Here is a 23193-nt window from a genome sequence, read left to right on the forward strand (position 1 = left end):
GAGATAGGAAATACGTTTCAAGGCACTAAACCACAGAGGCGTCTGAGGCCTGCTCTTAATTCTGTATCAGGCTTCAGGAGCAATGCCTCTGATCTTTGAAAGCTAATGAACAAACTATGAATATCTAACCAACTGGACTGAAATTACTTCACCATCAAAATAAAACAATATTTAATTCAGTGTCAGTGTCAGGATAATTTCACATCTATGAAAGAGAAGAGCATGAATAATATATCCAATATATAATAATAATATATAATAATACATTGGAATCTTAGCATTCCAATCAATGAGATGAGTAATTTTTTCAAGTCTCAGAGCATGCACTGGATCCAAGACATTTTGACTCTAGAGTTTATGATCTCAAACTCTACCTGAGATAAAAGTCAGTTAAATCACTTTAAAGTGGCAACTGTATATAGGCAAGGAGAAGAAATTTAAAATTCCACTACTACCTTAGGTAAAAAACACTCTAAAATTAGTAAGCATTGACTTAGGTTGTGGTCCAATTGTACATTATCAAATCAATTTAGTGACTTAAAAACACTTTAAAAAAACAGAACAGACTCAAAGTGAGTAAGTGGAGACAGTAAAGGTAAGCATTATTTTATGAAACTTGCTTCACTTATACATATAAATTGTATTACTGTGAAATGCATTCCTATAGGTTGTAGTCCAAGGAGTCTGAAACCCACTGCATGTAGGACTGGCTGTGATTCAAACGCTGCCATCACAGCTGATGAGCCGGTACCTGGCTGGTGTCCACTGGGATTGGTGTGAAGGCAGCTTGTGTCAGGGAAACCGTGGGGCCCAGGAGGTCCCGCGTGTAAGTCCTTTCTTGCTTGTACTCTCGGCTGTGCTCCACTTTCAACTTCTCTTTTGGCAGAACAGCTTCATAACAAGGAGCATACCCAGGCGGAGGAAGGAATTTAAATTCTCCATGTCTCCCCCCAAGCAGAAAGCGTACTCTAAAAAGGATGCATGTCATGGTAAGTAATAGCTCTGGCATACAGAAAAGTCTCATAATCAACAAAATTCAAGGAATAAATTCTTAGTATGAAATTAACTTTGTCAGAAGTCACATCTTTTCCCCTAAGAACCATCATAAAGTCAGTAACTGAGAGTTTAAGAGCCTCTAATCATAAGAGTAAAACCTGATTAAATTATGTTAATTGCTCAGCAAAAACTTATCACTCTCTGGAGAAATAATAAAAGCACATACACCATATTCCTATGTGAATGAAATACCTGTCTGTAGGATTTGGTCATTTAATACCTCAAGGTGCCCAAATAACCAACAGAGGAAGATAGACTTGATCTAAATACCTATATATCAATACTTAAAATTACAGGGCTGGATGAGATCTGATAAAAAGAAAAAACAGTCACTTTGTAGCATTCAATTTCCCTGTGAAATTTCTTAGGGGAACTTAAATGACACTTCTTGATACTGAGTTATCATTTCAATTACTCTTTCCTTCTGGTAGTAGCAAAAAAGCAAAGGGTTAGAGAAAACCACCTTGACCCAGCTAATCATAAGCAGATTATTTACAAGTATAACAAGTAGAGGGTGACAAGTAAAGGAGTCATCTTGACCTGATCACCCAAAAATGTGTCATTTCTGTAGAAATGAAGGGATTTGGAGTAGAGTCCAGAATATAATGAAAAGAAAAATGAAAATAAATATGAAAAAATTAGTGACATTTTTAATCCAACATTGTGTATTTACCCTTAGTAAAGAAAGAAGTGAACTTAAGTGGACTGGAAATATTTCTGGATAGAGTAAGAGATATTAGACTGAGTTATTTAAATGGTTGAATATATGGACAAAGCACTCAGCCTCCTGAGATTCCCCTCTTGAATTAATCTTATCTCCAACCTTCAAGGAACAGGTTGCTTGTTGCTTCAAGGAACATTTTGCTACAGGGCAAAAATGCCCTGTAGACGGATGCCCAGGAGAGCAGGTTAGTGAAGCAAGTGTGACGGCAGTGCAGAGTCTTCTGTGAAAGAATGGGAAATGAGAAAGCAAACAGACCAAAAAAAACAGCGATACTAACTTGATTCCTGCAGAGAAACTGACAACCGGAAAGAAGAGGCCATCAATGTTGAAATTCTCAAACATGCCTTGAACAGGTTGTCCATTAATTCGGAAGGAGATGCTTGGGGCACTTAGATCTAAACAGCAACTGATGACATCATCAGTTCTCAAGAGATGCTGGTTTGGTGAGCTGACAGTCCGGGCAATACAACCTGTGGGGAAACACATTTAAGGAAGACGATGTCTTTTTATCTCAGAGAAAATCATCGTCAGAAATCAAGTCAGAGATTTGAATAGGCAGTGACAATGAATAGTACTGGCCTAGAATAAATCCTGAATACATATTCACATTATATGTCAGATCTTTAATAAAAAAAAAAAAACTGTTGCTTTTTTTAGGAGCAATGCTACTTTTATTGTAAAATGGACCTTCTGATATGCAGAAAACTTTGCATGCAGATGGACGGTATTTGATACAGATATCACCCTAGAGTTGATAACATAATGATGTCAGGGGAAAACCTCTAGGGAAAGACTGTAAGTCAGATATCTACTTTACCATCAGCAAATTACTTAACCTCTATAAGCCTTGATTTCTTGTAAACCAAATGCCATTGCCTTGCAGAGTTGTTATGATTAAATTAATGTTATACAAGAACAGAGTCTCAGACATGGAAGGTATTCACTTCAGCCCCCCATCTCAAAGATTAAATTCCCTTTATTTTATAAAATAAACACATAAAAGGATACTGAAGAAAACAGAAAATATGATCATGTGTGCATTGATGGTTGAGAGACAATACACATCAATTGGTTTGTTTCTGTTCTATAATTTATTTCCTACAAGACCTTGGTTGGCTTCTTAAGTAGGAAACAGCAGGATACAAGTTGAGCCATGAAAATGATACTGGATAAATGTCATTTCTTGCCCTGGCCAACCTATGATCTACACTCATTCTTGACTGTGTCAGAACTTCTTGGCCTATGAGTCCTATGGGCAAACTAGAAAACAAGAAGATAAGATTCTCCCAAACACACATGCTCACAAATGTAAACATACAGTATTTTTCAATTTGAGCAGAAACAAAAACAGATTTGATGATGCCAGCTTTGAATTTTTTATAACACCTATTTAAAATTTCTAGCATGTCCAGATTTTCACCAACAATATGTTGAAACGCCAATAGTAGGGCAGATCTACATGATAAAATATGTAGATTTTTAATCTTACCAATATTCAAATTTGCAAGTAGTAAATTCATTATGAAGTGGTCCCTCTAGAATTTCCTCGATACAATAAAGGGAATTGTTTAAGAAAATCATGCAAAAAGCAACAGAACTCACAGACAAAGGTCTGTATTCCTGTCTGTATCAAGATCTGTAGCTGATAATGCGGTTATACAGATACTTGTTACTGTTTAGTCATTAAGTCATGTCCGACTCATTTGCAAGCCCACGGACTATAGTCACCAAGCTCCCCTGTCCATGGGATTTCCCAGGCAAGAACATTAGAGTGGGTAGACATTTCCCCTCCAGGTAGATTACCTGGAAGACTCCTTACCACTGAGCCACCTGGGAAGCAGTCAACAGATATTTACTATAATCCAAGTATATTGTTCAGTCTGAGGAATGAGTATGCCAGAACTAATGACTACCTACCAGTCCCCATGGTAAACTGTTTTGTAATGCCTGAAACAATTAGGTTAGAGAGGAAAGATCACTAGCAACCAACCTAAGCCCTTGGTTTCAGTGGCACTGACACTGCTGAATCTGTTAGGAAGCATTCCTAGTTGCATTTATGACTTAAAGGGTGCATCAAATCAACATGAGAACTACATTCGTATTTTCTACATTAGCCAGAAAGGAAGATAGCAGTGGGCTTTTCACAGGTCCTATGAGAGAATCCTTACCTTTCTGTCCTGTACTATTCTCTGACATTCCTTCACTCTGTTATACCTAAATTCTTCAAAGCACCGAGATTTTTTTCACACTATTGACCCTAATATACAGAAGATGTGGATGCTAGAAACAGAATCATTATTCCTCGAAGAGGAACACAGCAATGCCGTGCAAAGTTTAAGGTGGGAAGAAGAAACGAAAACAGAGATCAAAACTTTCGCTGACAAACCAAACTCTGGTACCAAGGAACAACTCTACTCTCCAATCACAAAAAGCTAAGTGTTTCCCCCCTGACCCCAGAAATCGCAGATCCTTAATACTTTAAATTCTACCTCAATTATTAGAAAGAAAAGGAATAGGAGAGTGAACCTGAGAAGATTATGCAACTTAAAATGAATTTAACCATGGTAACTCAGTCAGAAGCCAATTCATTTAGATCTGCCTTTATTGATCATGAATCTAAAATTAACAAGCAATCCCAGTAGCTTAAGAGAACACAGCAATCAACTACAGGCATGGTAGAGCACATATTCTCTTGCCATTTGGAAAAACAGTCAAGTATGTTCTCTTGATATAAATTAAAGTTTCAAGGTGACTTTCTCCTGAAATTCCACAACCTATCCTCCTTTCTGTGATAGATTCACAGAATGTTTTTGTTGCTCTTATTGCTTCCCTGGTGGCTCACATGGTAAAGAGTCTGCCTGCAATGCGGGAGACCCGGATTCAATCCCTGGGTTGGGAAGATCCCCTGGAGAAGGAAATGGCAACCCACTCTAGTACTCTTGCCTGGAAAATTCCATGGGCAGAGGAGCCTAGTAGGCTATAGTCGAAGGGGTCGCAAAGAGTCAGACATGACTGAGCGACTTCACTTTCTTTCTATCATTCTATTTAACAGACACTTAGTCATAAAAGGCATAATGGACACAGTCCAATTCCAGAAACTCTGAGTTCTTCCCTGTATTGATAGAAAAAGCTTCAAACTAAATGCAAACTTCACTATTTACTGAAGTGAAGTTATATGGCTGAAATTAGATGCAATGCAGCATTAAAAGAAAATAAAAACAGAGTCATGTTTTGTTTTCCCCTAAATTCTATGTAATGAGAAAACAAGTGAACCTGTTTCATTCATCCACCTGAAGACCCATTTTGTGTGCAGTGATGTGTGAAGGTACAGAGAGAGGATGACCTCTAAAGGACAATAGTTGAAATGTATTATAAAACAGACTTTAATTCTATTTTATGTTTGTCAGGTCTTCTGAATTAGGGCTCTTTGCCTTTTTGGTCAGTAGAAAAGTTTTGGAACGAGCACTGTGACTCTTTCTGACCAGCACAGTACACAGTGTATAAGATGTAGCCTGGGCCCCAACCAGTGCCCCACAGGTTAGACAAAATATCCAAAATACAGCTTCATCTCTTCCAGGCTACTGAGCTGTTGGCACTGAATAAAGGGAATATTTAGTAAACATTTCTGTTCAACACAAATATAGAGTGCTTTCATTTATAAACCCCCTTACCACAGACTCATAGGCTTTCATTAAATTTAAATTAAAATATCTTTTCATAATTTATGATTTATACAGCATTAATAAATGAATATCATTTGATTTGCCCATAAGAGGTAAAGTTTAACTTTTGTAATGTAAGAAACCTCTGCATATTTTCGGTAGGTTGTGTGTTCTTAATCACGTCCAACTCTGTTGTAGTCCACCAGCTCCTCTGTCCACAGAGTTTTCCAGGCAAGAATACTAGAGCAGGTTGCCATTTCCTACCCAGGTGACCTTCCCAACCAAGGGATCGAACGTGCGTCTCTCAAGTCTCCTGTGTTGGCAACATTCTTTACCACTAGCGCCACCCAGGAGCCTCCTTCTATAGGTTAAATGTGTTATAAAACCAGTTTGGATTCATTCTAAATGCAGCTTTATGAATATAAGCATAAGTCTGCAGAATCCAGATGAAATCTAGTATCTATATAATTAAAAGCTAAACTTTTAAACAGAGCCAATCAAATCTTTTTAATAAATCAGAAAAGAGTATATTTTTATATATTACTAATTTTTAATATATGTTCAATCATTAAAGCTTAGGGTTGTTAGCTAGTGAAACGAGCTATACATTTATTTTTTAACAGCTCCACACTTCTGAAACAACACATCATTTGATTTTGGACTGTTTCCTCATAGTACAGTTAAATAACTTACCCATTCCTGACATGAAACTATCAACCAAGAGATGAAACTTAGTCTTTTTATTATGATTATTTTCCAGGATTTTTTTTTTTTGGTTCCTGTTTATACTGGAAACTGAAGCATTGCACTAAAGCATTCCAACTAAAGCAAGTAGGAAACATTTAAGTTTTTGCATTCAATTCGTGAATCAGAATGCCATTTCTGATATATATCATTCATACACAATGAAGTCTTTTGGAGATGTACTATAATTGTAAGAGTTTTCTTTTTCCTTTAGTGAAATTTTGCTTTTGACTTACCTCTTTCATCACTGTAGTGTTGCATTTTTGAAGTCAATGTATCTGACATGAGCCACACAAATAGGTTATGGAAATATACAGTAAAGGCAAAAGATTTCCTTCGAGAATACTGTGAAGGAAAACGGATGGTACTTACCTGACCAGAGGTGAAGGCCATCAAATCCGTAGGAGAAGAGGTCATCTCCGACACCATTTCCACCCCACTCTTCACCCCCTCCAGGGTAGGGTGAGTACCCCTCTGTGGAAGCCCAACCCACTCGCAGGTGAGTGGCTTCAGCAGTCACGAATGGCTCAGTGTGGTCCACCATCAACTCATAATACCACTTCTTATACTGTGCAGATCCTTCACTGACACCCAGAAAAATATTGGGTCTCATGCTTTGAAGAGATGGGAACAGCATGTGAGAAAATCCACATAAACCTTTCATTGTCTCAATTTATTACATCATGCTATCCTGAATTAGTCCTGCTCCTCAAACATGCACTCCATCGACCAAGAAGTTTGTTTGGGTTTCCAAAACATTGTACCGAAAAACCTTATTGACTTTTTTGGGCAACCCAATGTTTCCTTAAGTGCAACAAATTATTGAAACAATCACTGAAGTCTACTCTAACAAGCCAGTCTTACAGTTAATGTTCAGTGACTTATGTTTGCCTTTGGGAAAATTTGGTTACATCACTCAACAGTCTACTACAGTTTTTCTTAACTGTTCTTCAACCTATTTTTACATCATAAGCCATATTTAAGGGGAGACACTCACGGTAGCATCAGGCCCCAGAATTAATGGAGTTATTACTAATCCAGGACATAGAGTGCTAAGAGTTAGGCACTAATGAGCAACTTCACTTTCACTTTTCACTTTCATGCACTGGAGAAGGAAATGGCAACCCACTCCAGTGTTCTTGCCTGGAGCATCCCGGGGACGGGGGAGCCCGGTGGGCTGCCGTCTAAGGGGTCGCACAGAGTCGGACACGACTGACGCGCCTTAGCAGCAGGACATAGAGACATTTTCCTAAGCTAAGCTTTTTTGTCATACAGGGTTTAAGGCTGATGCAAGCCATAGCCTTGAGTGAAGGAACCAAAGTGAGGAATCATCTTTGTTATTCTCTCTGTCTCGCTGTGAAGAGTCTCTAGTTAGTTGTATTTTAATTGCATTTTATGAAGGGATCCTAACCCTAAATTAACATTAGGGATTAGAGAAAGTCTCAGGAACACCACTCATTAACAACAGGTCTAGTGTAGAAAGAACAATAAAGGAAGTCTCAAATCAATCTTAAAAAAAAAAAACGCACAATATATATTTGTGTTTAAAAAAAAAAACACAGAGGAGAAATACATACTAAACCCCACATTTTTGTTTGAAACATGGTGAAGTAGCAAGTGTTTCCTGGATAGCTGCTAAACACTATGCTAAGTGTATCAAAGTCATTGCTATCACATATAATATCTTCTTAATTATATTCAATATTATCATTATTACATATGGAAGGCATTATAACATGGTGGTTAAGAGCTCAATCTCTGGAATTAGACTCAAGTCTCATTTTCAGTTCAAAAATTTTAATTTATAAAACATGGATAATAGTAATAGTTCATTCACACACAAACAGTGTAGAATGCTTATACAGAATCTGGCATTGTGGCTGGCACAGAGTACCCAATGAATCTCTGACACCTTGGAAAGTAAATCTAACTGGAAATGTAGTTTCACTGATTTGTGGAATTTATTGTATTTTGGATATCTGAATTCTTATTATACAACCAATTTGGTGGCACGGTCTATCTGAACCTACCTGCTCACATGGTTCACAAGGCGTGTCTGCAATAACAGGTCTCTTCCTGGCAGAAGATTGTCACAGATGAGATGCTGGTTAGAACGGACTGCTACTCCATGGCAAACACAGAGAGAGCATAGGACATCCAGAACCTGAAAAGTGAAATCCCTTTCAGCTGGCTCTCATTCCCTTTCAGATTCAAGCATCAGCAGTAATTTCCACAAACAGAAACACATTCCCTCCAGGTACCACTGACCCAGTCACTTTAAACATGATAGTAACGTGTCCACTTATTGTCCACAAACTGAGAACTGCTCCATTCTCCCACTGGTGCTATGCATAAGCTCTACACAGTATTATCTGATTGAAATTAAAAAGTGAAAAACATGGAAAATGACACACCTTTTAAAAATTATCTTTTTAAAGAGTATGTTTTCTTTTTTTTTAATTTTTTTTTAATTTTTATTTTTACTTTATTTGACTTTACAATACTGTATTGGTTTCACCAGTCTATGTCTGATGCAGGATACAGCATGCTCGGTGCTGGTGCACGGGGATGACCCAGAGGGATGTTGTGGGGAGGGAGGTGGGAGGGGGGTTCATGTTTGGGATCGCATGCACACCCGTGGTGGATTCACGTCAATGTATGGCAAAACCAATAAAGAGTATGTTTGAATTTATTCCAGAATTCATTTCAGGCAATAAAATGGTTCACTCACCTTGTGATTTCTTCCATGCTTGTCTAAAAGTGAGATAATGGATTTTATATGGCCTTCTTTAATAATGTTTAGAGCTTCCGGACTTTCTACTAACACACAGTGTAAAACTTCAAGAATACCTAAACAGAAAATAAAGAAAGGGGGAAAATATGATTAACTAGTCTACAATGATCAGTGACTTTCCTCTTCTCTAGGTGTTTATTGAGGTGTTGACTGGATGTAGTATAATTATGTGCTCAATATGTTTGTCTCTGAATATCTGTGATAAGGGACAGCTGGTGTCTGGGAGGCAGGGCCGATAACCAAATATGATAACAAATGAGAACAAGGCAAATATACAGTGTTCGGCTAAGTAAGCAGGTAACTCTGCCTAGAGAGAAATGAAAGAACGTAACATTTAAGCAGGGCCACAGAGAACTCATACATGACCATTTTCCAGATAGGAAACATGGGCTGACTGAAATCTTGTATGCTGGGCAGAGCTGATGTGCCTGAGGTACAAAGCCAGTAGGAGATGGAAGGGGTAGATTATGGCCAGTTTAGGAAGATTTCAGACGCTAAAAGCATAATTCTGCACCAATGCATCTAACCCATGGAGATCATTACATTCTTCTGGAGATTGTTTCTTGGTTTACAGAACAAGAGAAATATACAAGATTACACAAAAAGAAAAATACAGTATATAAAACCTGAATAAGAATGGTGATATTTTGGGGCATTAGTCATCAGAGAGGACAAAATAGAATATATATTTTCTTATGGTTTAAAACAGAAATAAGAAATAAATCTCATTATCAGAAATTTTACTGTGAAATTGCAAAGTTAAATGTGTCCATGTGTATTTATATTTTCAAAGCAAGGCTGCCTTGTCAACAGTGAAATGTAGTTCATTTGCAGCAATTAAACATAACATTTAGAACATGTGATCACTGTCTGAGAGCTACCTAGTACTAAGAAGGATCTCAAAGGAACCTTGTAGAAAGGTTTATTCGTTTCAAATGGAGATCACTTTCTCAGAACAGAAATGTAAAGTACTCAGGTGTACAAATTGTATAGAAGTAATTCACTATAATTGTCACAAATGACACTTGATCTGAACCCCAATCCATTACAAGGGCTGTTAATGCTAGTTTCTTCACCAATGACTTAATTCTTCAAAATATACAGATGTAAATTCAGTGAAAAAAAAAATACCCAAAAAGGTTAAATTAATTTTTGGTGTGGTTCAATATCTGTTGTTGTATCCCAAAAATCCATGCCAGTTGAAAATCAAAGAGACTAGAAAATAATTGTACAATAGACTAATGGATAAATTAAAGAAGATTTTTATATAAAGTTATGGAAGTTATCTCTGCTATTAAAAAAGTAAGCAATAAAATAAACTCCTTTATTCCAAGCACAAAGAAACTAAAATAACAGAAAGGGAAAAGCATTTTTAATAGATTAGTCATCCTGATGTCATAAGTCATTCTGATGTTTTTTGTTTTCTTCTTATTTCATATTACTATAGAGCACATGGATGCCTATATTTATAAATAAAGTTGTACTGTGTATACACATCCATTCATTGACACATCTTCTTGGCACTAAAAGTATGACTCTGCAGCAGTGCATCCTAACCAATGGAGCTCAATCACTCTCCTGGATGTTTACAGTAGAAAATGTTTCTTAGTCTCCAAAGCATGAGAAACATCAAATAATACAAAGGGTGCCTTTGCACTAAAAAGGCAGAGTTGAGTGGCTATAGCAACAAAGTCCTGTGATCCCAGAGCCTAAAATATTTACTATCTGGCCTTTTACATAAAAAGTTTACCAATCTCTGATATAAAATGTAATCATTAAGAAAAAACAGGTAGAAGATTTTAAAAAATCAATTATTTCTGTAAATAAACATGCATGAAAGCCAACAGCATTTACATATATAAGTATATTAGACAAGGTTAAAGACTAAATTCTTGGAAAGAACAACACATATCAAAAATGCAAGAATAGCAATGTGAAAAGAAATCTCTGATTTTTCTCCTGTTCAGCCTATTTTAATGGGTTTTCAGAGTTTTGAGTTATCAAATTTTTTTTTCCAATGGAGCCATATCAGATCCAACAAATAAGCAAACAGTTGAAACGAACTAACTGCCACTGAGAAATGAAAATTTTCCTGCCATATCAATAAATAAGGATGTCACAGTCATCAGCAATTCCAGCCCTCCAAGATGAGCTGGTGAGCCCTAAGGGCACTCAGGAAGGAGAAGAATATCTGCGATACAACAGCCATCAGGCTGCAGCCACTTCCTAAGGTGAGCCCCAAGGGAGCTCAGGATGTGAAAAACCCAGAGAGGTGAGGTTACATATCAAAGGAAAGATTTCATTAGCCCAGACTCTGGCACCTTCCCATGTATAGAAAAACTGTAAATTCCTCAAGTTGGTATATGTGGTTTTCTTTAATTAACAATAATATTTTAATGTTCAGACTGCCTGCCCTGGCTCCTCCCCTTGCCTCCTAGAAGCACTTCTCTCAGAGTTACTTGAGATGCTGTCTCCCAGGCCTGAAGTCCTACAAATTCCCACAAAACAAACATAACTCAACTTCTAGGTTGTCATTAATCTTTAAGTCAAAAGCTCTGATTCTGAAAATAAAAAGTGGAAGAAAACAGTTTTTAATTTCAAATGTTGGAATAAAATGCAGGTAAACTGTTTTTTGTTTCATAATAAGAAATTCGTAAAGGGAAACAAATTAGAAACACCAAAAGAATAATTTTCAAAAAGTCAAGACTAGCAAGACTGACAGCTGCTGCTGCTGCTGCTGCTGCTAAGTCACTTCAGTCGTGTCAACCTCTGTGACCCTGATATATGCCTCAAAAGCCTGTGTAAAAAACGAGAGGAAACAATGCTTAACATTATAATGGCAATAGTTGACAAAAGATGATTTAACATTTAAATTTTAAATTCACTGAATAAGACCCAGGAATGGCAATATCACATAAAATTTTACGGTGAGCTTCTCAAAGAAAAACTTGAAACCTTGGTAGATTATAACAGAATTATTTAAATGAAAGAATTATGAGCATGCTACACAGTGTTAAAAAAAAAAACCCAAATAAGACAAAAATTTATTTCATAAATTTAATTGAGGAAATTTAAAATGTTACCTGCTGTAACTGTTAAAATTTTGCTGCTGTAACTCACCTTGCCCCTTGCAAAGTCTGGATCATGTAGGTCATGTAGTCTCAGAAAGTGGGGACTTGCAATAGGAGGAACTGGAGTTTCTCTCACTCACCCTTGTCCTGCTCTTTGCAATCGCCCAGCCCCTGCAAACCTACTTAATCATGCCTGTCCAGGCCAGGCATCACCCTCCCCATCTTGACCACTGTTCCCGCACGTGCGAAAACCCCTTAGGTTAAACCAGCCTTATTTTAAACCCCTTAGTTTAAAATAACTAGCGTTGCCCACTACAGTCTGTCTATAAAAACTCCGTAATCCCTTTGTTCAGGGCTCAGAGCTTGTGAACTCCTCTGGGCCTGCCGGCGTAATAAACCTGAGTTCTCCAACTCTCCGAGTGTGGTGCTTAGCTTCTCCAGTACTGGTTTCTGCAACATTTCTGGAGGCCCCAGCGAGATTCCAACCACGCCGGCCCCTTGAGCAGCCTGACTGGTGGCTTGGCCTGGCTGGAGTGAAGGAACCCTGAGACAAACAAGGAGGCGCCTCGCCTGATGGTATTCAGGGTCTCTTTTGGACCAATGTTCTGACTCTCCCAACAGCTGTGCCCCAACTGGACTCAGTGGAGGGACGGACCAACTCACCAGGAATGGCCACAGGATAAGGTGAGGCCCCAGGGCTGGTCCCCAAGCGGGAACCTACCCCAATGACTGATCACCTCCTTGGGGCTCCCAGGAATGGAGCATCGGATAGGGAGACCTGGGGACTCAGGAGGAAGGGAGGCATCATGACTGATAACCTTGGGGCTCCCAGGAAGAGTGCAACAGTTAAGGAAACCTGGGGACTCAGGAGAAGGGAGGCATTATTATAACCTCTGAATGATTGTGAGTGCCTGATTGTGAACTGAATGGAATGAGAGAATTTTTTCTTTTTGGAAACTGCAAAACCAATTCTTCTTGCATATGCAATTAAAAACAACTAGCTTGTAAAAAGACCTGCCCAGGGAAAAGCTTGAAGTTAACCCTTTCCATGTCCTTGAAATACACAGCCAGCTTTGCCTGAGACCTCACCCTTGGGCAAATTAGAATGTGAAGTGGGAAAAAAAAAGGGTGGAGGGGGGGGTGGCCAAAGAGATATTTTAAATATCAAACAGAAAACTATAAGATCTCTGTCAGTCTGTCTGTCTGGATTTATGTATGTCTTAGTGTATGTCTTTTTTCTGATAATATTGTTGAAGTTGTAAATGAGTTCTAATTTAATTGGCCTAAAGAAAAGTAAGCACTTACAAATCAAACAATTCTAAATATAAGAAAAATTAACCTAAATAAATTTCAAATTCAAGTGAATTGGGAAATAGTCAATATTAAATATCAATATTAAATATTAGTATCAATGTTTGCTTGCTGATCTAATAAGAAAGTAGGATGTATGTTTTTAATAAAGAAGATATAAAAAATAAAATTACATTTTATAAAGGGAAAAGAAAGTAGGTCTGACTTACAGGTGGTTGTTACAGAAAGTGATTAAAAGGTTTGTGGAAGGTGAACCCTGAAAAAGTTTTGTAGATGGTTAGGACTAAGTTTAAAATAAATTTAATTAAGCTTACCTAAATGAGTTTAAAGTAAGCTGGTGCAAAAACCTAAATTCAGCCTTTCTCTCTGTTAAGAGGACATACTTTCTTCAGATCTTGAATGCTTTTAATAATAGATTTAAGTTTTTTTACCTCTTAAATGCTCTGTTCTATATTTACCTTTGAAATCTTTTGTTAACTTTGGCTAAATAAATAACTATTATTTCACAGTAACTTATATGATCCTACGTGACTGTTATAAACCCTTTTGGTATTTACTGATAAAACTTCCTAAATAACTTGACTTCTAGCTAACTTTGGGATGCTTCAGAGGGCGCCTGAGACATCCCAAAGGGGTATTAAGCTACCTGGGTTCACTGAAGATGTTAAATTACATGGGAAGTACTGTTAAAGGGGTGAAAAATCTTTTCAGGTTATGCTGTATGGTTGATGTTGCTGATATAGATATTCTAAAATTATGTGAAATTCATATAGATCTGATGGCTAGTTCTTCAAGATTTGTGGAAAAGACTTTCTACGATTAAACAGATAAACAAATTTTGTTATTAACTGTAAGCTTGTACCGGACTGGAATTTGGTCTTCTTTCTGTTTAGAGAACGAAGTTTTCTTAAAATACAGCTTTTGATAACAGATTATGAATTTCTTTCCTTTAAGTGATATATATGTTTTTAAAGTCTTTTTATTTCTTTGGTAATGTAAATAAACATTATTTAAGATTATGCTACATGTAGACAAAGCTCATTCTGCTTCTACAAAAAAAAACCCCACATGGTTAGACTTTTGCTATCTTGATGTCCTTAAAACATGGTGATAGCTTGCTCTTAAATCAGGAAATTAAAAATGGATAAACAACAGCTGAAAATCAAAGAGCCAGGGCTATGGGAAATCCAAGACAGCTGCTTGGCTTTTCCCAGCTCCCTGACAGACCTCATTTTTAGTTTATGGGTTAAAGCCTTACCTGGCTACACTGCTAATACCCTCACAGTGAGTTCTTCAAAAACAGAAAAAATTATGTTTTACTAAATATTAAGTTCTAGTTTTGTTAATTAAGGTCTGTGCTTACTATCTCACTTGTGAGATAGTTTCTTGTTATGTTATATTGCTAAAAGGTTTAATTAAGTTATTAAAAAGAACACTCTTAAGATCGTTTCTAAAGCTTATCTCAGTCTTTGGATAAAGGTCAGATGCTTCATGATGTACAATGAGGGGATTCAGTTCAGTTCAGTTGCTCACTCGTGTCCGACTCTTTGTGACCCCATGAATCACAGCATGCCAGGCCTCCCTGTCCATCACCAACTCCCAGAGTTCACTCAGATTCGCGTCCATCGAGTCAGTGATGCCATCCAGCCATCTCATCCTCGGTCGTCCTCTTCTCCTCCTGCCCCCAACCCCTCCCAGCATCAGGGTCTTTTCCACTGAGTCAATTCTTTGCATGAGGTGGCCAAAGTACTGGAGTTTCAGCTTTAGCATCATTCCTTCCAAAGAAATCTCAGGGTTGATCTCCTTCAGAATGGACTGGTTGGACTCCTTGCAGTCCAAGGGACTCTCAAGAGTATTCTCCAACAACACAGTTCAAAAGCATCAATTCCTCGGCACTCAGCTTTCTTCACAGTCCAACTCTTGCATCCATACATGACCACTGCAAAAACCATAGCCTTGACTAGACGGACCTCTGTTGGCAAAGTAATGTCTCTGCTTTCAAATATGCTCTCTAGGTTGGTCATAACTTTTCTTCCAAGGAGTAAGCGTCTTTTAATTGATACGCTGCAGTCACCATCTGCAGTGATTTTGGAGCCCCTCAAAATAAAATCTGACACTGTTTCCACTGTTTCCCCATCTATTTCCCCTGAACTGATGGGACTGGATGCCATGATCTTCATTTTCTGAATGTTGAGCTTTAAGCCAACTTTTTCACTCTCCTCTTTCACTTTCATCAAGAGGCTCTTTAGCTCCTCTTCACTTTCTACCATAAGGGTGGTGTCATCTGCATATCTGAGGTTATTAATATTTCTCCCGGAAATCTTGATTCCAGCTTGTGCTTCTTCCAGCCCAGCGTTTCTCATGATGTACTCTGCATAGAAGTTCAATAAGCAGGGTGACAATATACAGCCTTGACATACTCCTTTTCCTATTTGGAACCAGTCTGTTGTTCTATGTCCAGTTCTAACTGTTGCTTCCTGACCTGCATACAGGTTTCTCAAGAGGGAGGTCAGGTGGTCTGGTATTTCCATCTCTTGAACAATTTTCCACAGTTTCTTGTGATCCACACAGTCAAAGGCTTTGGCATAGTCAATAAAGCAGAAATAGATGTTTTTCTGGAACTCTCTTGCTTTTTCCATGATTCAGCAGATGTTGGCAATTTGATCTCTGGTTCCTCTGCCTTTTCTAAAACCAGCTTGAACATCTGGAAGTTCACGGTTCACGTATTGCTGAAGCCTGGCTTGGAGAATTTTGAGCATTACTTTACTAGCGTGTGAGATGAGTGCAACTGTGTGGTAGTTTGAGCATTCTTTGGCATTGCCTTTCTTTGGAACTGGAATGAAAACTCACCTTTTCCAGTCCTGTGGCCACTGCTGAGGTTTCCAAATTTGCTGGCATATTGAGTGCAGCACTTTCACAGCATCATCTTTCAGGATTTGAAATAGCTCAACCAGGATTCCATCACCTCCACTAGCTTTGTTCGTAGTGATGTTTTCTAAGGCCCACTTGACTTCACATTCCACCATGTCTGGCTCTAGGTGAGTGATCACACCATCATGATTATCTTGGTCATGAAGATCTTTTTTATATAGTTCTTCTGTGTATTCTTGCCACCTCTTCTTAATATCTTCTGCTTCTGTTAGGTCCATACCATTTCTGTCCTTTATTGAGCCCATCTTTGCATGAAATGTTCCCTTGGTATCTCTAATTTTCTTGAAGAGATCTCTAGTCCTTCCCATTCTGTTGTTTTCCTCTATTTCTTTCCATTAACACTTGGCTATAATCATTTAATGAAGACAGATGACCTGGGGTATACCGGGCTATACTCAATAAAAGTTCTTGACTTAAATTCTTGCTTGTGAACTTACTTATGGCTGCTAGCTATATTATTTTCTATGTAGCTTGTTTCAGAAGATTATATCTTATGTTACCAAAGGTGTGACTGATCCTGTGATAAAATGCTGATATGCAGTTCCATATGAGATCAATAATTATAATAATGTAACTCTAGATATGAAAGAAGCAACAAGAGGAAATATTTTCCTGGACCAAGAGGTTAGTAAGACAGGTACGATCCAGAGACTTTTGCTACTTACAAGGCCTGGTCTACTGACAACACATTGAGTGGCCTGTCAATGGAATCTTTGTTAGACCTGGGAAAGAGCCTTTCCAGCACCACGGGACACAATGACCATGAAATGCCCCCAAACATGGTCAAATATGTGGCTATAAAGGGGCCCTGCTGACTGGAAGTTAGCCCTTGCCAGCTACCTCTACAAAGATTGAGTCATGACCACTACAAGATGCTGACCTTCAACACCCCCTTGAAAGGAGTTCAGCGTGGAGACAAGAAATAAGGCACTCTGTGCTCTGGGAAAATCCAGAAAAACAGGCCCTCAGATAGTCAGATGTTTTCAGGTAAAGATTTGTATGAGTCCAAATTCTTCCATCTTCTCATACCTAGAGAATTGCAAACCAATGTCTGGACTGGTTCTCCTAGCTAGCACCTCAGCAGCTTTCCTACATCTATTAATCTTTGGGCAATATATCTTTAACTTTCTTGATAAGTTTGTTTCTCCAAGTACTAGTACGACAAGAATATCCCCCAGCCAACACCTAGACAGTGCTAGAACAAGCTGCCTTATTCTGTGGACTCTCACTGCCCTCCATAAATGAACCCCAAGGTCCTCAGGCTATTCTCCCTTTGAGATCTTATACGGGAGACCACCCCCAGTGATTAAAAACACTCAAGGGAGACCACCAACAACTAGCTGACCTGGAGATGTTCCAACACCTCCAGGCATTGGGAGAAGCCTTCCACCATATTGCCCATTCCACTGGGCAACTGGGTTCACCCCTATCAGCCAGGAGATGAGGTATGGTTAAAGATGGGAAAAAGGAACCACTTCAGCCAGATTGGACAGGCCCTCACACGGTCATCCTGACAACCCCTACTGCTGATAAAGTTACAGATGTCATCCCTCAGATCCACCACACCAGAGTCAAGAAGGCAGCGACTTCCTGTGATGAGGACACCTGGAAAGCAGTTCAGGACCCCCAAAACCTCCTCAAGGGCTGGTTCCAAAAACAATGACCCTCACCCATGAAGGATGCTGAGCCCTGCTCTAGTCGCTCTGGGAGCTTACTAGTCAATGCACCACAGAAGCTTAAGGATTCTACAGCCTTGCTCCAGCCACACTCCAGCAGCTGGCTGGTCAGCACATGGTAGAAGCTTGAGGATCCGGCTATCAAAATATCAATGGATCATAAAAAGGAGACAGGAACCAGCAAACTCCTGGGGTAACTGGAACAATATCTGGAGCTGAACATTGCGATTTCTCCCTTTAGCCAGTCCTCTCTTCATGTTTTTTGTGGCAGTCTTGTTTGGCCCTGTATTCTCAATGCAATTACCCAGTTCACAACCTCTCGGATTGAATCCATAAAGTTACAAATGAGAATAGCTCAATATAGCCCCCTAAACGAAGGGGAGCTCTGAATATCCTACCAAAACATGAGATGATGCTTTCTACAACAAGTGACAGAAGCATCAAGAGCAGGGAATGAAGAGGAATAGTTAAAATTTTACCTCCTTTTGCCTCTGTAACTCACCTTGCCCCTTGCAAAGTCTGGATCACGTAGGTCATGTAGTCTCAAAGTCAGGATTTGCAATCCTAGGAACTGGAGTTTATCTCACTCACCCTTGCCCTGCTCTTTGCAATCGCCCAGCCCCTGCAAACCTGCTTAATCATGCCTGTCCAGGTCAGGCATTCCCCTGCCCATCGTGACCACTGTTCCTGCGCACACAAGACCCCTTAATTTAAACCAGCCTAGTAACAGCTAGTGCTGCCCACTACAGTCTGTCTATAAAAACTCTGTAACCCCTTTGTTCAGGGCTCAGAGCTTGGAGTGTTACTCCTCTGGGTCTGCCTGAGTTCTCCAACTCTCTGAGTGTGGTGCTTGGTTTCTTGAGTACTGGTTTCTGCAACATAATAACTTTTATAGAAATGACTTGTGAAGTTTCTAATGATGACACAGAAATGTATAATATAAACTTTCAAAAGTAGATACAAAACTGGATATATATTAGGATTGCAACTATGTAAAGTATATTTATTGGTATAATACATATATTTCAAAAAATATCAGAAGTTATCCCATCAGGTTGTTAGTGCAAGTTATTGCTGGAGTATGTACAACTCAGTTTGAACTGGCAAGTCCACTTCTGTGTGGATTTTGTTCACTAAATATGTACTACAGTGGTACACGATCCAAGGCTGATTTAATCTGTGGATGTGGAACTGCACATACAGAGCCAACTGTAAAGTTACACATGGATTTTCAATAGCACAGAGAGTCGGCAACCAGGAGCCCATGATGTTCAAGGGTCAACTGTTCTTCTCTTGCAAAATTTTGTCCACTCAATGAAAGGAGCACACAAAACTTTTAAAGAAGAAAATATTTCAAGGTTCTGGTTCAAGGTAGTGACATTGGCGTGCCTGGTGTGCTGCAGTCCATGGGGTCACAAAGAGTCGGACATGACTGAGCGACTGAACTGAAAGATTAAAATTGACATTGGGAGACCCTGAACTCACCTCCTCCCAAGAACACACTACATCTACATGTATATACGGAACAGTTTCATTTTAAAGGAACTAAAAAACTGAGTGAATCCTATATATCAGGCAAACACACACATACACAAAAACCAGCCTTGAATCAGGTGTGAAAGGCTTTTACACGATCTTGCTGTAAACCCTACTCCCAGAGCCATTTGCCTTAAAATGTTTATGGCTGTAATTTCCTGAACTGTTTATATCCTCATGAGCAAGAAAAATCGGAGGATGTAACGAAGTGTCTGGAAAGAACTTAATGATATTGGAAGCGTCCACGTGCTGGGATGGGGGAACATGCTCCTCACAGTTTGCTTTTTATCATGAGACTTACATGCTTCTTACTTGGCTTCTAAAACTATGAGAGCTCCATCTGGGATCAAACTTAACTGTCCTACTTTCTGATCATGGCTCATGCCAAGGGCTTTCCAGGATTGAACCAAATTTGTTGAGGGTCTGCATGGAAAAACTGGAAATAAGCCACAGAGTAGAAGTCTGGTATTTGGTCTAACTTTACCTACCAGGAGGAATCTAATCAGGAGATTTTACCTTGTGCCAAGTAGGCACAAGGCCCCTGGTGAACTTTCACCAGTCTATTTCAGAGAGGAGTGAAAAGAATCAGACTGGTAGCCACATCAACACAGAAGGCCCTTGGGGTCAGTTGTGAGAAATAATACATGCAAAGTTTTTAGAACAGGGCTTGGATCCAAGTATTGTTATATTTTATGGTTGTAACAAAATAACATAAAAGACAAATAAAGTGAAATAAAAAGGACCAGTAAGGAAACATTATAAACTATGTTTCACTTTAAATAGAGGATAAAAATTAAAAAATAGGAAAAGGTAGAGAAATGCTGAATGTACAACTCTAATTAGAAGAAAATTTCAGGAAAAAATAAAAACCCATTGATCAGCAGCAACACAGAAAAGCTCACGTATAAATCAACTATACTTCAATAAAATTAAAAATAAAAGGTGAAACTTCATTTTTGTCCATGGCAATGGGACAGAAGTTCAGTATCCAAGAGAACTAGAAACCAATCCTGTAAAATGTAGAGATCACTGTGATTTTGTTTTTAATAAGCAATTTTTATTAAGTAAGTCCTTCCTGGATTATCCAGCTATTCCAGGAAAAGATTTCCTCTTTTATTTCTCTAGTTAACCAGGATTCTGTAGAGTAGACTAGTGCTCAGTCGTTCAGCTGGGTCCAGCTCTTTGTGGTCCCATGGACTGTAGCCCACCAGGCTCCTCCATCCATGGGATTCTCCAGGCAAGAATACTGCCATTTCCTCCTCCAAGGGGACTTCCAGATCCAGGGACTGAACCCATGTCTCCTATGTCTCCTGCATTGGCAGGCAGATTCTTCTACCACTGTGTCACCTGGGAAGCCTGGATTCTGTGGAAGCCACCCTAGAAGACTACATGCAGGGAGAAACAAAAACAGCAAAAGGAGTGAACACTCCCATCGTCATACCAACTATGGAGACTCTAAGGAGGCAGGATGGAAACCTGAATTCTAGGAACTTCCCAAAAAACTCCTGGGAGACAAAGGCTCTCTTGATTTGGTGGAGATAGCGGCTGCAGCCTGGATGGAGACCAGCCACCCAGGACAGGTGGGACAAGTATTAATATAAGGCTGCTGTAAGACAACTGCTTGCCCTTTGCTGAAAAATGGGTAGCAGCAGCCCAGGTGGCTGGAGCCAGTATAATTTTAGGAGAGTACTAGAATCCTCCAAGGACAGGGAAGTGACCATAACAGGTGCCAACTGACCACCCGCTCTTGGGAATTTGCCCTTTCACATGCTCCTCATCTAAATTTTTAGGTGACTGGTTAGTTAGAGGCTAGGGAGACCACTTCTGTACATATGCTCCTTTCTGAGCTGTAAAGACCTGGCATACAAAAGCCATCTTTCTATAAAAGCTCCTAAAGTCAGGAACAAGACAAGGGTGCCCATTCTCAACAATACTATTCAATATAGTTTTGGAAGTTTTAGCCGCCACAGCAATCAGAGAAGAAAAATAACTAAAAGGAATCCAGATTGAAAAAGAAGTAAAACTCTCACTGTTCCTCACATAGATCTCACATAGATGATCCTCACATAGATTCCTCACATAGAGGATCTCACATGATCCTCTACATAGAAAACCCTAAAGACTCCACCAGAAAATTACTAGAGCTAATCAATGAATATAGTAAAGTTGCAGGATATAAAATTAACACACAGAAATCCCTTGCATTCCTATAAACTAACAATGAGAAAACAGAAAGAGAAATTAAGGAAACAATTCCATTCACCACTGCAACAAAAAGAATAAAATAATTAGGAATAAATCTACCTAAAGAAACAAAAGACCTATATATAGAAAACTATAACACACTGATGAAAGAAATCAAAGATGACACAAATAGATGGAGAAATATACCATGTCCATGGATCGAAATATACCATGTCCATGGATTGATTCTTTCGAATCAATATAGTAAAAATGAGTAAAGTACCCAAAACAATCCATAGATTCAATGCAATCCCTATCAATCCACCAATGGTATTTTTCACAGAATTAGAACAAATAATTCCACAATCTGTATGGAAATACAAAAAGCCTCGAATAGTGGAAGCAATCCTGATAAAGAAGAATGGAACTGGAGGAATTGACCTGCCTGACTTCAGAATATACTACAAAGCTACAGTCATCAAGACAGTATGATATTGGCACAAAGATAGAAATATAGCTCAATGGAACAAAATAGAAAGCCCAGAGATAAATCTACACACCTATGGACACCTTATCTTTGACACAGGAGGCAAGAATATACAATGGAGAAAAGACAATCTCTTTAAAAAGTGGTGCTGGAAAAACTGGTCAAAGAGTGATCTGTAAAAGAGTGAAAATAGAACACTTTCTAACATCTTACACAAAAATAAACTCAAAATGGATTAAAGATCTAAATGTAAGACCAGAAACTGTAAAACTCCTAGATGAAAGCATAGGCAAAACACTCTCTGACATAAATCACAGCAGGATCCACTATGACCCACCTCCCAGAGTAATGGAAATAAAAGCAAAAATAAACAAATGGGACCTAATTAAACATAAAAGCTTTTGCACAATGAAGGAAACTATAAGCAAGGTGAAAGGACAGCCTTCAGAATGGGAGAAAATAATAGCAAATGAAGCAACTGACAAAGAATTAATCTCAAAAATATACAAGCAACTCCTGCAGCTCAATTCCAGAAAAATAAGCAACCCAATAAAAAATGGGCCAAAGAACTAAACAGACATTTCTCCAAAGAAGACATACAGATGGCTAATAAACACATGAAAAGATGCTCAACATCACTCATTGTCAGAGAAATGCAAATCAAAACCACAATGAGGTACTATCTCATACCAGTCAGAATGGCTGCTATCTAAAAGTCAACAAACAAAAAATGCTGGAGAGGGTGTGGAGAAATGGGAACCCTCTAGCACTGTTGGTGGGAATGCAAACTAGTACAGCCACTATGGAGTAGAGTGTGGAGATTCCTTAAAAAACTGGAAATAAAACTACCTTCAGTTCAGTTCAGTTCAGTTTGTAAGTCGTATCCGACTCTTTGCGACCTTATGAATCGCAGCACACTAGGCCTCCCTGTCCATCACCAACACCCAGAGTTCACTCAAACTCACGTCCATCGAGTCAGTGATGCCATCCAGCCATCTCATCCTCTGTCGTCCCCTT

General features: G+C 38.8%; 1 protein-coding gene across 1 annotated transcript in view; it reads right to left on the minus strand.

Moving 5' to 3' along the window:
• The window catches only part of RYR2 (ryanodine receptor 2), a 582989-nt gene that overhangs the window by 342982 nt on the left and 216814 nt on the right, over positions 1-23193 (minus strand). Inside the window, exons 18-22 of the mRNA XM_052640524.1 lie at positions 8918-9036; positions 8217-8350; positions 6559-6800; positions 2058-2250; positions 752-968 (exon numbers count right to left, since the gene is read on the minus strand). Coding sequence (XP_052496484.1) covers positions 752-968; positions 2058-2250; positions 6559-6800; positions 8217-8350; positions 8918-9036 — 905 coding nt within the window. The remainder of the gene's footprint in view (positions 1-751; positions 969-2057; positions 2251-6558; positions 6801-8216; positions 8351-8917; positions 9037-23193) is intronic.

The sequence above is a fragment of the Budorcas taxicolor genome, chromosome 5 (assembly GCF_023091745.1).
Source record: "Budorcas taxicolor isolate Tak-1 chromosome 5, Takin1.1, whole genome shotgun sequence".
Taxonomy (NCBI): Eukaryota; Metazoa; Chordata; class Mammalia; order Artiodactyla; family Bovidae; genus Budorcas; species Budorcas taxicolor.